Source organism: Physella acuta, unplaced genomic scaffold, assembly GCF_028476545.2.
Source record: "Physella acuta isolate Inbredline_101_S28 unplaced genomic scaffold, ASM2847654v3 ptg000308l, whole genome shotgun sequence".
NCBI classification, from domain to species: domain Eukaryota; kingdom Metazoa; phylum Mollusca; class Gastropoda; family Physidae; genus Physella; species Physella acuta.
In genome coordinates, this window is record NW_026731827.1 from 1,386,831 (window position 1) to 1,401,700 (window position 14,870).

The window sequence follows — 14,870 nt, forward strand, 5'->3', positions numbered from 1 at the left end:
TCTATCTTGTAAGAACCTAAAAATTTCAATCGTAAGCTATTATTTTGGATTTATTAGCAAATGGTACAACTCATGTCTGAATGACTGAAAAGGCAATGTTAATTAAACCAAAAGAATCTGTCAATATAGAATCTGAAAGCTAGGCTCACTCTAGCCTACTGCATAATCTAGTGTGGGATCCAGTTGATTGATCGTTCTGCATGGGGGAAAGGGGGGTACTACTTGATTCAAAATCAATTGTCAAACTGCATCAGGCGCTTCTGCTGGGGCTCTGGAGGTCTTATGCCCAGGTGCAAATACTGTGACTTTTTTTCCTTCACGCATGATTTCACAAGGCCTTACAAGATTAAAGATCAAATCAGCGTAAAAATATTAGACTTTCCCGGGTTACTACCGTCAGTGTTTCTTCCAGATTTTTTTCTCCGGGGGGGGGGGGGGGGGGGGCACTTGAAATTTTCGGGGGGGGGGCGGTAAACTTTCTTTGGGGGGGCGGACACTGTTAAAAGTATATATTTTCTATATAAATTATATAAATTACACTTCGTTCGGGGGGGGGGGGGGGGGGGGGAAGCGGTAAAAAAATTTCGGGGGGGGGGGGGGGGCTAAGCCCCCCCCCCCCCCCGAAGAGATGCCTGGAAGAAACTCTGACTACCGTACTATTTTCTTAACCTCGACTGAGGATGATGTAGGAACAAAGCTCAAAAAGAGCTTTTTATTATTTCTACCCCGTTTTGTGCCGCCTCTCTACACATCTGGATTGAGATCGGGTATTGAAAAAATGTTATTGTGTAAAAAGTATCATTGAAAACGAGTTCGATTTGTTTTTAATCTCGATCATTGAGTGGTTTTTTTTTTTCTACTGGGTAAGTAAATATTAAAAAATATTCCTTTCGAACATTTGCCCCGCCGCCTTTACTATTCCTAACGGGAGTGGGGTACTTGAACTCGCGACTTAAAAAGCAACATAACAAAACATTGTGCATATACATATGTAAATGTTTGCGATGCTTTTTAATTGTTATATTATACTCTTTAAAGATCCATAATCTATAATAATAGTTTCGCTGTCTGTCTATCTATCTATCTGTCTGACAAGAACGCTTTAGAGAAAACACAAGCAAATTAAAAACATGCATAGTAATTCGAAAAACGAAGTATGACGTCGCCACATTTAGCATCTCAAGCCGGAGAGTGCACACAGTAATATGACGTCATTGATTCTCAAAAAAGGCAATTTTGTCTAATCTAAGTGGTTTGCGTGAAGAGTTTCTTGCATACAATTCTTCGGGTAGGGGCGAAGCCCCACCCCCCGCGTAAGAACGTCTGAGCCCCCCCCCCCCTCCCTAACACAAATGAAATTTCTTCATCGATACTCTATAATAAAATTACCGCCTAATTAATGTGTCTAATCTAAAAAGTGGTTTTCTTGCAATGTCTTTAATGCAATTCTTCGGGTAGTGGCTAAGCGCGATTTCGGGTAGTGGCTAAGCGCGACACCAGTGTTTCCTTCAGACTTTTTCCTCCCCGGAGAGGGATGGGGGTACTTGAAATTTTCGGGGGCGGGGGTAGAATTTTCGGGGAGGGGGCGGACACTGGAAAAAGTATATAATTATATTTCGTTGAATGGGACGGTAGACATGTTTTTTTGGGAGGGGTGGGGGGGGTGGGGGTGGGGTGTTGGGGGGTGGGGGTGGGTTGGTTTTATTTTAGAGAAAAGAGACAGCACTATCAACCTAGCGCCCGGTGTATCCTTCCTCAACGGGCCTTTTTTCTCGTAAAGTTGAGTCTACGGTCACTGAATTGTTTTGGTTACCTCCCTTAGAGAAATCATTTTTCTAAAAGTTTATTTCAGATCTAAAACGTACAAACAAAATGGCAGAAACTGTAACAAAATCCGTCTGGTTTTCAGTTAAACGACTTGATTTAAACGGTAATTCATTACTTAAGCCTAACAAGATAAAAAAATATTTGGGTAAGCTATCGTTTTAGCTACGTAAAATCGCCCGCGACTAGTAATGTGAAAAACAGGTGACTCCTTAAATTTTTAATAATTATTTCACATTTTGATGAGGATTTTTTTTATTCAATATATATAATATATTATTATTATTTATTATATTTAGGGCCCATTTGTTTATTATTAAATATTATTTGACATTATACTGATTATTTGACCGATATTGTAGTACTAGTAGTAGTTTAGATCTAGATCTATCTAGATATGAATATGATTTATGTTTTGAAAAATACAAAAATGTTTCCTTTTTTCATTTAATTTATTAGGGATTTAGGTAAAAAAACACTAATCATCATATAAAAATAAAAATTACATATTCTTGTAGAGCTCAATTATATGAAAACAAAACTAAAAAGATTTTCTGTCTAGCTCAAATAGTTTTTTTTTGGCGAATTTTTTTGTGAGGGGTGGAATCCCCTTGCTTTTGCATTGGCCAATTGTGACAAGTCATGGTATACCTGAATAAATTGAGCATAGTTATTTTACTTGCAGTTGTATTTTGTTCATATTTGCAGAGTTTAACTAGAATGATATATAGAACTTGTAAATTAATAAAAATAATACAGAACTTATATTTTTGTGTTGGCTTCCTCCCATAACCCCAAAAAACTGTGTGCTGCGCAAATATGAAAATGTTTCTAAAGCCATATTTTATACAAATACAGCAAATGAAAGAACTACAAAGTTAGAAATCTAAAGTAAATGACTTGAACACTGTTATGTGCATATAATTGCCTCATTATTTTGAGCAGGTGAAGTAGAGTCCATCTTTAAGCCATTTTGTTATAAAACTGCTGCGCAAATATGAAAATGTTTCTAAAGCAATATTTTATATAAATACAGTGAATGAAAGAACTCCATAGTCAGAAATCTAAAGTAAATGACTTGAACACTGTAATGTGTCTATAACTGCCTTGTTATTTTGGGCAGGTGAAGTAGAGTCCATATAAAAGCCATTTTGTAATAAGTGAAATGAAGTTATCAGATCAATGTTTTTATGTGTGAATTGTGTATGGATTCTGATTTTCAGCATATAACTATATCTAAGGGTAAGTAGAACTTGAATACTTAAAATTACAGTTAGCACAATGCTAGTGTATAGCAACAGACAGGTAACCTAGATCTAGGTCTGACTCTTGTCAGTCTAGAGTCTAGTCTGACAAAATTGGATTTTTAGGAAAAACGTATTCTGCAAAACTAGAACTAGAGCTGAAAAAATTAAAGATGGGTATGTAAATATATTTTGAAATAAAAAATTAGATTTGTTTGCACATGCCATAAAAATGCTGTTATTAGTTGATCAAACTTAAAGGCAGGAAGATCGGGATGAAAAAATATAACAATGGTGGCAGCGTGACCTACATACAGTGACTACGTTCGGAGGGGTATAACTAATGTCGGAGTCAAAATATCCAAAAACAAATTTCATTTCCAATTACTTAAGATATGTCTGATCAGTAATCTACTCTCATCTAGAGGAATCTTTTAAAAAATCGAGATTCCAACGTATTTGAAACTAACCTTGATACAGAGGGAAGACCAAAGCAGAGACAGCATGCAATCAGGTCGCAAAGCCATTAAAACTAAGGGACAACCACTCTACTTTTTAATTAACCTTAGGAAATGACCTTTTAAACTTAATTAATTACCATAAATTAAAAACTTATTAGTATGCAAAACCAAATCTCGTGGGTCCGGTATCAGAAAGTAATGGGCGATTTCGGGTCATGTTTTTACCGCGAACTCGGCGGATGCCGACAACCCTAAATTTATGTACCTGTTTTTAAACATTTAAATTAAAACTTTTAGGGGTCATCCATAAATGACGTCACGCTTTTTTGGACGATTTTTACCTCCCCCCCTCCCCTCCTTCACACATTGTCACAAAAAGCCAGACCCCCCCCCCCCCTAAAATGATGTCACACCTCAACCTACAACCCCCCCCCCCCTCAAAATTGCAGTTGAATTTTTTTAAAACATCGATACTTTTCTAAAATCTTGTCTAAACTATTACAATTTATTAAAACAGTTATCTAAAACGCGAAATAACGTCTAAAATTCATTTTCTAAAATTGCTTTTTTGTAATGCAAAAGTGTGACATCGCAACATCTGAAACCCCCCCCCCTCCCCCTCATCACACATCGTCACAAAATGACGGACCCCCCCCCTCCCCCCTACGAGTGTGATGTCATTTATGGATGACCCCTTAAGTAATAAATGAAGACTAGCGATGTTTCCAACAGATGCAACCATGCTCATTTACTATAGTCAGTATAGTAATAACTATAGCAGCCATCTTGTTCCTTTTTTTAAATTGGAAACTTATAGCGCAAGATTCAGGGGAAGCCACTCTAACTTACAGATGGCCGCTTTTTATATAGCAAATCCTGCTGTTTAAAGATAATTTCTTGCCTATATTAATATATTTTGCCGTTGATATAGGTTTATTATTCATTTATCTATAATATTTGACACAAATATAACACAATATACTTCTATTAAAGCCTTGACAATGAGGTAACTGTTTCGTACATTACTAGCGCGAGCGATTTTACGTACCTAAAACGATAGATTACCATTTAAATTTTAATAATTTATTGATTAATTTGGTAATCTATCGTTTTTGGTAAGTAAAATCGCCCGCCGCTAGTAATGTCCGAAAAAGTTACCTCATTGTCAAGGCTTTAATAGAAGTAGGCTATATTGTGATATATTTAATATTTGTGTCAAATATAGATAAATGAATAATAAACCTAAATCAATGGCTAAATTTAGTAAATATATCAATATAGTCACAGAAATTAACTTTAAGCAGCAGTGTTTGCAAGCAGGATTTGCTATATAATAAAGATTAGCAATGCTTTTATTAGATGCAACAAAGCTTGTTAACTGCTTGGCAGTTAGCAACCATCTTTTTATAGTTTTTTTTTTTGGTATATTATAATTAGAATTTCAGGGGAAACCATTCTAATTTACAGATGGCTGCTGTTTAAATAGAAAATCTTGCTCTATCTTTCACATTACTAGCTTCTGCCGATTCGACATACCTAAAATGACAGTTTACCAATAAATGTAGCCTATTGATAATAAATATTGAATATTCAGTCTGTGTTTGGGAAAATGCAAGACGTGAAATAGCAAAGTGGTAAAATGCGAGTAACATAATATAAGCCTAAAATCAATATTTTTTTCTGCAGAAAATGATCCATCTGCTGTGATTTCTTTAGACGTTAAGGAAGATGACAAAGTTTCTGATGTAACACAAGCCCTACGTTTAAAACTTCATTTGAATAATACTGACCTTATTCTTAGGGTATTTAAAAAATATTAAGTCTACATATATTTGACTTATTATTAATGTTAATGATACTACAAAATGTGAGTTTAACCAGTTGTATCTTAAATTGCTTGATAATAACGTGCTATCATTAAAAATTTCCAGTGTCGCAATATACGAGGTTCAATTATTCCCTTAAATGGTAAAATTACACAGATTCCAAATATTAATACCAGGTAAGAAATACAATTTAATTATTAGTTTACAAAAATACTTAGAATTTTAAAAAAATGTATTATTCCATAGAATTAGAGCTATTTTTTTTTTGTAAAAGACAGACCAGTTACCTTTGTATAACAAGCAAAGATGTGTTGTCAATCAAGTATTGTTCTTTCAAGTTGTTGGAAATTACATCAATGGTCTTCTGATTAAAATTTTTACCCTAGATTTAACAAAAAATTTATACTAATTTTAAATTTTTTTGCTGTTGTAAACTGTAGTATTATTTCTTTGAAGTGAAAGAATTATTTTTGTATTTAATGAGCAATTTTCAATTCTTAAGCTCTTTTTAAGATAGTGAGAGATTTTTAAAAACAAAATATTTTGGAAGAATATAATGTGTGTGCTAGTTTTACAAATATATGTATTGCCAGGTTATCAAGGCACCTAGAAATAAACAGCTCATGCTTTTTCCATAGGCTATCAAATGTCAGTGTTGACTGATGTTCCTGCTACTGAAAAGTACCATGAAATGATTTACAAATATTTATATATTTATCTAGCTGCCTACAGTATTCATTTTTAGTTATGTGTCTAAAAAAAAGAACAGGTATTGTTTCCTAATAAACTTTTAAAATTATCCTATTTTTGCTTTAGACCTCTTATCTTGGAAGTGGTCAAACATTTTCAGTCTGGTAAGTCTTCACTGCAATAATCTTGCTATAGGCCTGCATTTTTATATCTACATAACTTAAGTTCTTTACTGGTGGAAAACATTTTTAAAAAATTGTATTGGTCATTCAAAATTACTATAAATGCAAATTTGAGGTGAGGGTGGAAGATTTTTGTCTTTTCTGAGATGTAATTTTTAATGTTACTACTTGTAATATATTTAGGCCAAATTAGCTTGCAAAAATAAAAGCACTGGACTTTTAAAAATAACAAGTCTTACATAAGTAAATCAAATCCCTCTTTGAAATAGAAAATTACTTTTTACTTATATTTTAAGCTAGTTATCTACATATGCTTTTTTTAAAAATTAAACAGTACAACCAAAGCCTAACTCACTAGAGCTGACCCAGTATGCAGAATCCTTAAAGAACAAGCTTTTAGACATCCAAGAACGGGTATAAGAATTTTATTGTAATTGATGAGATTTATTATATAGTCTATTAATTTAAAGATACAATTTTATACTTTTTTAAAAGTTATTGAACCTGGCCTTTTGATCGTTTAAGTAGTCTAATGCCAGGTTGATAAATTAGGCAAAATAACATAACTTATTTATATTATTAGATTATTAGATTTATATTATAAGATTATTTTTTTATACATATTATAGATAACAAAAGTAGAAGCGAGCATGGAGAACATGCAGGAGAAAAGGAAAGAGAAAGTCAGTCAGGTAATAACCTTGATACATTCCTTCATTAGCTAACCCTGATTTTGGCTTGAAAAGGTTGAAACTTTATATCTCATCACAAGTTTTAGTTGACCATGAAGCACATCCAAGGCTGACCTAAACTCTTTCCATCGGTTACTTGTACTATGACCTATCACTGACATTCATATGAAAAAATATCGACTTGAGAGGGAAACTCATATTTGACAAATTTCCAAGTTTTAACTGTACCAATTTCAGATTTTGCAGATACTCTAGTACTAACATTATGACCACATTATCGTCAAAAAACATTTTTTAAATGAGTATATTCAGTAGTGTCACCATAAAGTTCTAAGCTATTGGTATTTTAAAAAACAATTTTTTTGATTAAGTATTGAATTTTCAAAAACTAATTTTGTTTTCTCAATTTATTTCATAAAAAAAGATTTTTAGATATTATTTTTTTAGTAACAAAATATATAGAAACTTCTATCACTCTTCTAATTTGAATACTGTTGGTTATGCTATTAATTTGTAGTAATAGAATTTTTTTTTAAAAGTTGTGTTTTGTGATTCTTTTAACCAAGATGTACTAGCCTAAGTGAAGTTGAGTCAGTTTTAAATGGTTAGATTTTTAAAATAAATAACCCTCAGGAAATCTCCAAGCTTGAGAACACTGTCAGCTTCCTAAAGAAGAGGATTGAAGAAGCTGAAACTATTGAGTGGAGAGGGATGTTTGTCAAAAATCCACTTTGGTGATACATGGACCATAAAGCAATCAAACCTAGTCTGTAAAAGTAATGTTCAAAACATGATACTATTTAGGAACATTTTTTATTAGTCAAATACTGTATTACTGCTATATCTAGGAAAGCAGTTGAAATTAATTATATAGATATTAGCTTACTACTGCCAATGTTATTGATAAGAAAACCTTCGTTCATACAGTACTTGTGTAAAATGCAAATATTGATGCATCCAGATCAGTCAAGTGTTATTTTGTTACAGAGTTATTCCCCCTCTATATTTTTTTGAGATTTTAAAATTTAAATTATTATTTTTGTAATTCTGATCCACTTTTAGGTTGTTTTAGATCAGAGAAACTTAAGTTGATTGGTTTAGGTTGAATCTGAAAAATGAAGAGCAACTTTTTTTTTGAATTAGCATAATCAAATTGTATTTGTTAAACATGAAAAAAAAAAGCCTTGCAAAAGGTAACTTAACAATACAGCAGCAAAACTGTTTTATCTGCTAATTGTGATATCATATGTGTTTACTTCCTTCAATACACTGTAGTGGTAGTATTCTTGCTGGTTCAAATGTTGAATGTTGTAAATCCCAAAATACATTCTTATTATTTTCTTGTTTTTACCTCATCAGATAATAATGGTTAAAGTAATAACAATGTTTGAATTGGCACAGATGTTTGTTGTTGTATGTCATAAAGGATGTTAATTTATTATTTTCTACATCACTAGTTAAACTGATGGTAGTTAAAAGAATCTCAGTGTGTTAGAACATTTTTTATGAATGTTTTTAAAGCTTGAAAAAATCCATTGATCTAATTTTATCTATTTGTTTTTCTCTCATCAAACTTGCGATTTAGAAATTTCTGATTGTTATGTGACAGTTATTGATATTGTCTTGGCTGTGAGTGCCCACTAAGCAAAAATGTGAAAAGTTCAATAATATGCCATAAAATGTTTTTTGTACAGAAAAATATGATGTTATAATTCACACATTTTTAATGTGAAATGTAAAACGTTGCTGTAGATTTTATATAAAAATGTTGATTTTTCAAGTTAACTAACAAATATCAAACTAAAAAAAAAGAATACACAAATGTATACTTTTTGAAACTGTGACAAACTTTGTGAGACCTAATAGTCCATTTCATCTTAATTATGTGATTGTGCTTGTGGCCATGTAGAGATTGTGAGGTCAGCACATTCTGTTACTGCCTTTCCTTTTCCAGACTCTGTGTGATACCATCAGAGTTGGATGCATGTATCCTACAGACTGTTTGATACCATCAGAGTTAGATGCATGCATCCTACAGACTTTGTGTGATACCATCAGAGTTAGATGCATGCATCCTACAGACTTTGCTAGCACCAAACCTCTCGGGCCATCTATTTAGTTTAGACCCTGTCCATCCATGTCCACTTAGGATGAACGAGTAAAATAAGTACAATTTTTTATGATGAGCAGTGTTAATTTTAAAGATTTTGTCCCCCTAATCAAACAAAAACTGATGCTGACCATTAAACCATTTTTTAAAAAGTTTTAAAAGTATTATTTTTGGTAGTTGTACGCAGCGTAACAGTAAATCATTAGAGCACATCATATTCATGACCTCACCCACCAATCCACATAGATCCACAAAAGTTGAATTTGTTTTGCCCCTCTCTCTTTTTGTGTGCAGACGTCATAAATGGATGACCCCTTGTGTTAGCAATGGCTCTCCTGTGTAGCAATGGCTCTCCTGTGTAACCACATTGTACATATTGTAATTTGTACAAGTGATTTTATTTTTGACATCTTACAGTTATCTCATGATATTTAGCAATTATCATTTATATACTTTTATTTTACCTTTGTTTCCTCTGTATATGCTACTGTAAGTCCTTACTTTATTTACCTTTTTCACCAAGCCACATTTTAAAAATATGTATTTATTCCAAATAAATAGAAAAATATTGTAACATTTCACTTTTTAAAGTTAGTTTCATTTGGTTTTTCTATAGAAACGTAATACCAGTAAGGTATTTTTTTGTCTTATGAGGGCTGTGACATGTTGTCACCTTTAATTTTTATGCACTGTCTTCCTAAGTTAAAATGTGTATCTTTTGTTGACCTGTGGTAAAATATGTAGTGTCACTTAATCTGATTGGTGGTAACAGAAATATTTGATGTTGAATATTGTAAAATCTTGCTGCCATTAAAAATGTTAATATCTTGTATCAATGATTAAAAGACAATTTATATGTTTGACTCCGTTTATTGTGCTTTGTCATCAATATCAACTTATGAGTAGGTCAATGGAGCAGGATACTAAAGCAATTCAGAAACGGTTGGGGAAATGTCTGTCAGCCAAAATATAAACAAGCTACGTCTTTATCTTGCAATACAAAGAGATAGATTTGATAGTGGTTTGAATGGATACAACCATGAATATAAAAATAAAAGTGGTTATAAAAATGTTATAGTGAGATTTGTTCCAGACTTATTCTCACCAATCACCAAGAAGCCTCTTTCCGTGTCAAAGATTGTGGTGGGGAAGAGGGGGGGGGGGGGAGGATGCATAGAAAATGAATTTTAAAAATAGAATGGAAATTTGCATATGTATATATAAATAATAAATCAGATTTAAAAGCATATGTTATTGCGTTTTCATTGGAAGGGAATGTTCCCAGAAAGATTTAACGAAATCGCTGTCTCTGAAGTGGGTCAGAATTGAGTTACATGATTTGACCACAAGGCCTATAGGGAATGTGAACTGAGAAAACAATGGTAAAAATATATAGTCCCTCTGTTAGATGGAGGACCTATTAATACTAATAGTTTCGCTGTCTGTCTGTCTATCTGACAAGAACGCTCTGTCTGACAAGAACGCTCTAGAGAAAACACAAGCAATTTAAAAACATGCACAGTAATTCGAAAAACGAAATATGACGTCGACACATTTAGCGTAGAGTAGAACATAATCTCAAACCAGAGAGTGCACACAGTCATATGACGTCATTGATTATCGCGTAAACATTGAAAAAAGCAAATTTTATCTAATCTAAGTGGTTTGCGTGAAGAGTTTCTTTCATAGAATTCTTTGGGTAGGGGCGAAGCCCCACCCCCGTGTAAGAACGTCTGAGCCCACCCCCCCTCCCTAACTCAAAAGAAATTTCTTTATTGATACTCTATAATAAAATTACCGCTTAATTAATGTGTCTAATCTAAAAAGTGGTTTTCTTGCAATGGGACGGTAGACATGTTTTTTTTTTTGGGGGGGGGGGGGGGGTGGAGGGGTGGGGGGGGGGGGGGGTGGAGGGGTGGGGGGGGGGGGGGGGGGGTGGAGGGGTGGGGGGGGGGGGGGGGGGGTGGAGGGGTGGGGGGGGTGGGGGGGGGGGGGGGTTTGTGGGGGTGGATGGGTGGGGGGGGGGGGGTGGAGGGGTGGGGGGGGGGTGGAGGGGTGGGGGGGGGGGTGGAGGGGTGTGGGGGGGGGGGGTGGAGGGGTGGGGGGGGGGGTGGAGGGGTGGGGGGGGGGTGGAGGGGTGGAGGGGGGGGGTGGAGGGGGGGGGTGGAGGGGTGGGGGGGGGTGTGTGGGGGTGGGGGGGGGGGTGGGTTGGTTTCAGTGTTTCTTTCAGACTTTTTCCTCCCCGGAGAGGGGTGGGGGTACTTGAAATTTTCGGGGGCGGGGGTAGAATTTTCTGGGAGGGGGCGGACACTGGAAAAAGTATATAATTATATTTCGTTGAATGGGACGGTAGACATGTTTTTTTTTTGGGGGGGGAGGTGGAGGGGGGGTGCAGGGGTGGGGGGGTGGGGGGCGGTGTGTGGAGGGGGGCGGTGTGTGGAGGGGGTGGTGTGTGGGGGGGGGTGGGGGGTGGTGTGGGGGGGGGTGGGGGTGGTGTGTGTGTGGGGGGGGGTGTTGGTTTTAGTTTAGAGAAAAGAGACAGCACTATCAGCCTAGCGCCCGTTGTACCCTTCCTCAACGGGCCATTTTTCTCGTATTTAATGTTTTTACATTTTTAAAAACTGCTTAAACCCTAAGCAAAAACTGAAACAAGTTGTCCGGAAGATTTCCCCCCCCCCCCCCCTCGAGCACAGTGGCAAGACGACATTACAGTACAGACAGGTTCAGCTTTAAAGGTTAGAACCAGGTCATGGTGACCCAAATGTCTTAACTTGTGACGGGAGCTCGAGATTCTAGACTGGTGGGTGGTTACACCGTGTCTGGCAGTGGTGGAGTAGTTGGTATGGTAGTGATGGCACGGGTAGTCACTTAGGTACACCGTGTCTGGCAGTGGTGGAGTAGTTGGTATGGTAGTGATGGCACGGGTAGGCACTTAGGGACACCGAGTCTTGTAGTGTTATGGTAGTGATAACACGGGATGACGCTGTGGATGATGTTGTAAAGACATTAAGGATAATGTAGTGGTTAGATAACATAGGGATAGTGTAGTAGTAATGACATATTATAAATATTTTAGTAGTGATGTATGTATAAGAGTAAGTATGGTAGAAATTATGGATACTGATGTAACGGCATGGATGATGTTATGGCGATGATGTAATATGGATGACGTAGTAGCGGTGGTGCGATATGGACAATGTAGTTTGCCCTGCGAGAGAGTGTTAGTGCCAGACTACACACATATCTGGTGGGGGGGGGGGGGGGGGCGACGACGATATTTGCCCAGACTTACACGGAAGAAGAAAATCGATATTTTATACATCAAATGGGTTGCGTGTGGTTTTTAAAATCACCCAGTCCAATATTTCACTGAGCCTTCCTCAAATCCATTACATCACATAGGCAGATTTGCGCACACTCTAACCCTACATATCACATAGTCAAACTTGTACACACTTGAATCCTACGTAACACATAGTCAGCCTGTCAGCCTTGCGCACACTCGAATCCTACGTAACACATAGTCAGCCTGTCAGCCTTGCGCACACTCGAATCCTACATATAACATAGTCAAACTTGTACACAGTCGAATCCTACATATAACATAGTCAGCCTTGCATACACTCCTATGTATCACTGACTTGCTCGCTGAAATAATAAAGCAAATCTTTATGTGGATTACACGTCTTTGCATGCTCCGTAGTTGAGTCAACCCCCCAGAACTTTTTTTGTTTCTTTGAGTGAAGTTTTTTCTAACTAACGATTATAGATTTAATATTTGCTGTCGGTTATGGGCGGTTATGGGTGGGTGAAGGTGGGAGGCATAAAAAAAAATTACCACTTGCTTGCTTTAATAGAGGATTTGGTTGCTCATGAGATCTGTTCAATATTTTAGCGACCAAAGCCTTAATTAACAAAAAAAAAAAAAAAAACGATCCAACAAACAATCAATCAAACAAAACAAAAAGACAAACAAACAAACAAATATACACACAAACATGTAAGATATTTGTTTATTTACACCACGGGTGCTCAAATCGTAGCAGATATATGTGCTACTTCCATGTTCATTCGGTTTCTTAACTTATGTCAGTATCAACAGCCGTCTGTTTTAATGTTGCGTTAAGTCTTTTTTAAGGGTTTGGCTACAGGCTTCATTTTTAATGGATATCTTACATGGTGGTTTACCGGTTTTTCCAATACAAAAAATGTCACATCGCTCCATTGAGTGATTCAACATGAAGGGCAAGTCAGAGGCCTTTTCTCAATCGGCAATGTCAGTCCATACTTTGTAATCTTGATGTCTTGCGTCAATGTCGGCCATTGTACGGTGTCGGCTTTTTGCCTTGCTTTGTGATGAATGTTATGAGAGTAGTTTATGACATGTTTGTAGTAAATGTGCTTAAAATATTGATGATCTGGCTTAGGAACAAAAGATCATAAAAACTTTGTCTTATTTATTTTATTTCGGGCGAATTCAAAGTTATTTTAAAAAAGAATCACATTAAATACATAATATTGAGTCGGTTGACACATTCGTTTTAAAAACCTTGAATTCGACCTAATTAAAAACCTCTACAGTACATAATTCAGAATAGCATATTACCAAAGTAGTAGGCTACAAGTTACGTATACATATAAAGGTGATTACATCAATACTTAAAGTTATGTTGATTTGTACGTTTCAAATACTTATCACTTTATAAATAGTCACTAAATGATATTATTAGCAAACTCGATGCAAATAAAAGTTTGTGATTTATTTTTTCCTTTGACCTTTTTCCTGTGAAATTTTTTTCTCAACGCTCGGTTTTAGTACCAAGATTTTATTTCCCTTCTAAACACTATCAAACGATTCTTCTTGAATAAATGTCTGACATAAAGATGGCTGGCTTTAGCGTAGAATGTTTTTTTCAGAGTAATGTTTTAGCGAAAACAAGAATAAGGTGGTACTGTCGGAGTTTTTGTCCCGTTAGACTGTTGAAGCAATCAACAGCACTTGTGTGATGTAGAGCTGATTGGAATATATTCCCAAGGCGTGACCGGAGTCTTCAAAACTGTCGATGTTCGAGAACTTTCGGGGTAGATGGCATTCATCTTTTTAAAACGTATTTTAAATAAACCGGGAGTGATCTCCCCTAAACTTTCTCGAATATTCTTATATAATAAAATAACAGGGGATGGGAACTCGGGCTATAGACATGATTTTTAATCCATTTTAAATACTTAACTACTGAAGAAATCATATTCTTGTCGAATAGATTGTCTTGTAAAGAAAAAATCTACAATCTACGTCAATTAGCTACAGTTACATCATGTCCTCGTAATCACGTCCTATTACATTTGTCTAGTCCAGGGGTCTCCAAACTACGGCCCGCGGGCCTTGGAAAAGTTTGTTTGTTAGAAGTGGCTGTGGAACTTTGCCCGGAAAATTCAAAACATTTAAAAATGTAGCTTTGGATGCAAATACCATGGCCCTCCGTGTTGCAGACATTTATGAAAACAATAGGACTCAAATAGTGAAAACTGCTAACAAGTTTTGCAATTTTCGCAATTCGCTGGACAGCTGTTCCGTGTTTTTGGAACAAGTACAGGGCAACAAATTGACCCACTTTCAGCAGTGCAAGGTCTTCATGGCTGAAGCAACAGCTGAGTTCCCCACGTCATTTGCATGCGAGATCATCAAAGACCTCCAGCTGCAGTTTCAGTAGCGGTTTTCTGACAAGGATTCAAAGGCAGAAGAAGTGAGACTGTTTCACTTTCCAGGTGAACTGCAGATGAAGGTCATTGAATTGCAAGCAAATGACTTCCTTAGAGACAAGTTCAAAAAATGGCGGGTGG

At 36.0% G+C, this 14,870-nt stretch overlaps 1 protein-coding gene across 2 annotated transcripts; it reads left to right on the plus strand.

The window, feature by feature from the left end:
- Positions 1-1,856: 1,856 nt before the first annotated feature.
- Positions 1,857-9,351, plus strand: LOC131940053 (uncharacterized). Of its 2 annotated transcripts, none has more exons than XM_059298603.1 (7): positions 1,857-1,972; positions 5,216-5,331; positions 5,461-5,531; positions 6,172-6,209; positions 6,562-6,641; positions 6,857-6,919; positions 7,553-9,351. In XM_059298603.1, exons 1-7 carry the CDS (start codon positions 1,873-1,875, stop codon positions 7,655-7,657), a joined length of 573 nt encoding a protein of 190 aa, XP_059154586.1. In that variant the 5' UTR covers positions 1,857-1,872; the 3' UTR covers positions 7,658-9,351. The 2 variants fall into 2 exon arrangements, with proteins under 2 accessions (XP_059154586.1, XP_059154587.1); XM_059298604.1 differs by having other exon boundaries at positions 1,857-1,930.
- Positions 9,352-14,870: the final 5,519 nt, after the last annotated feature.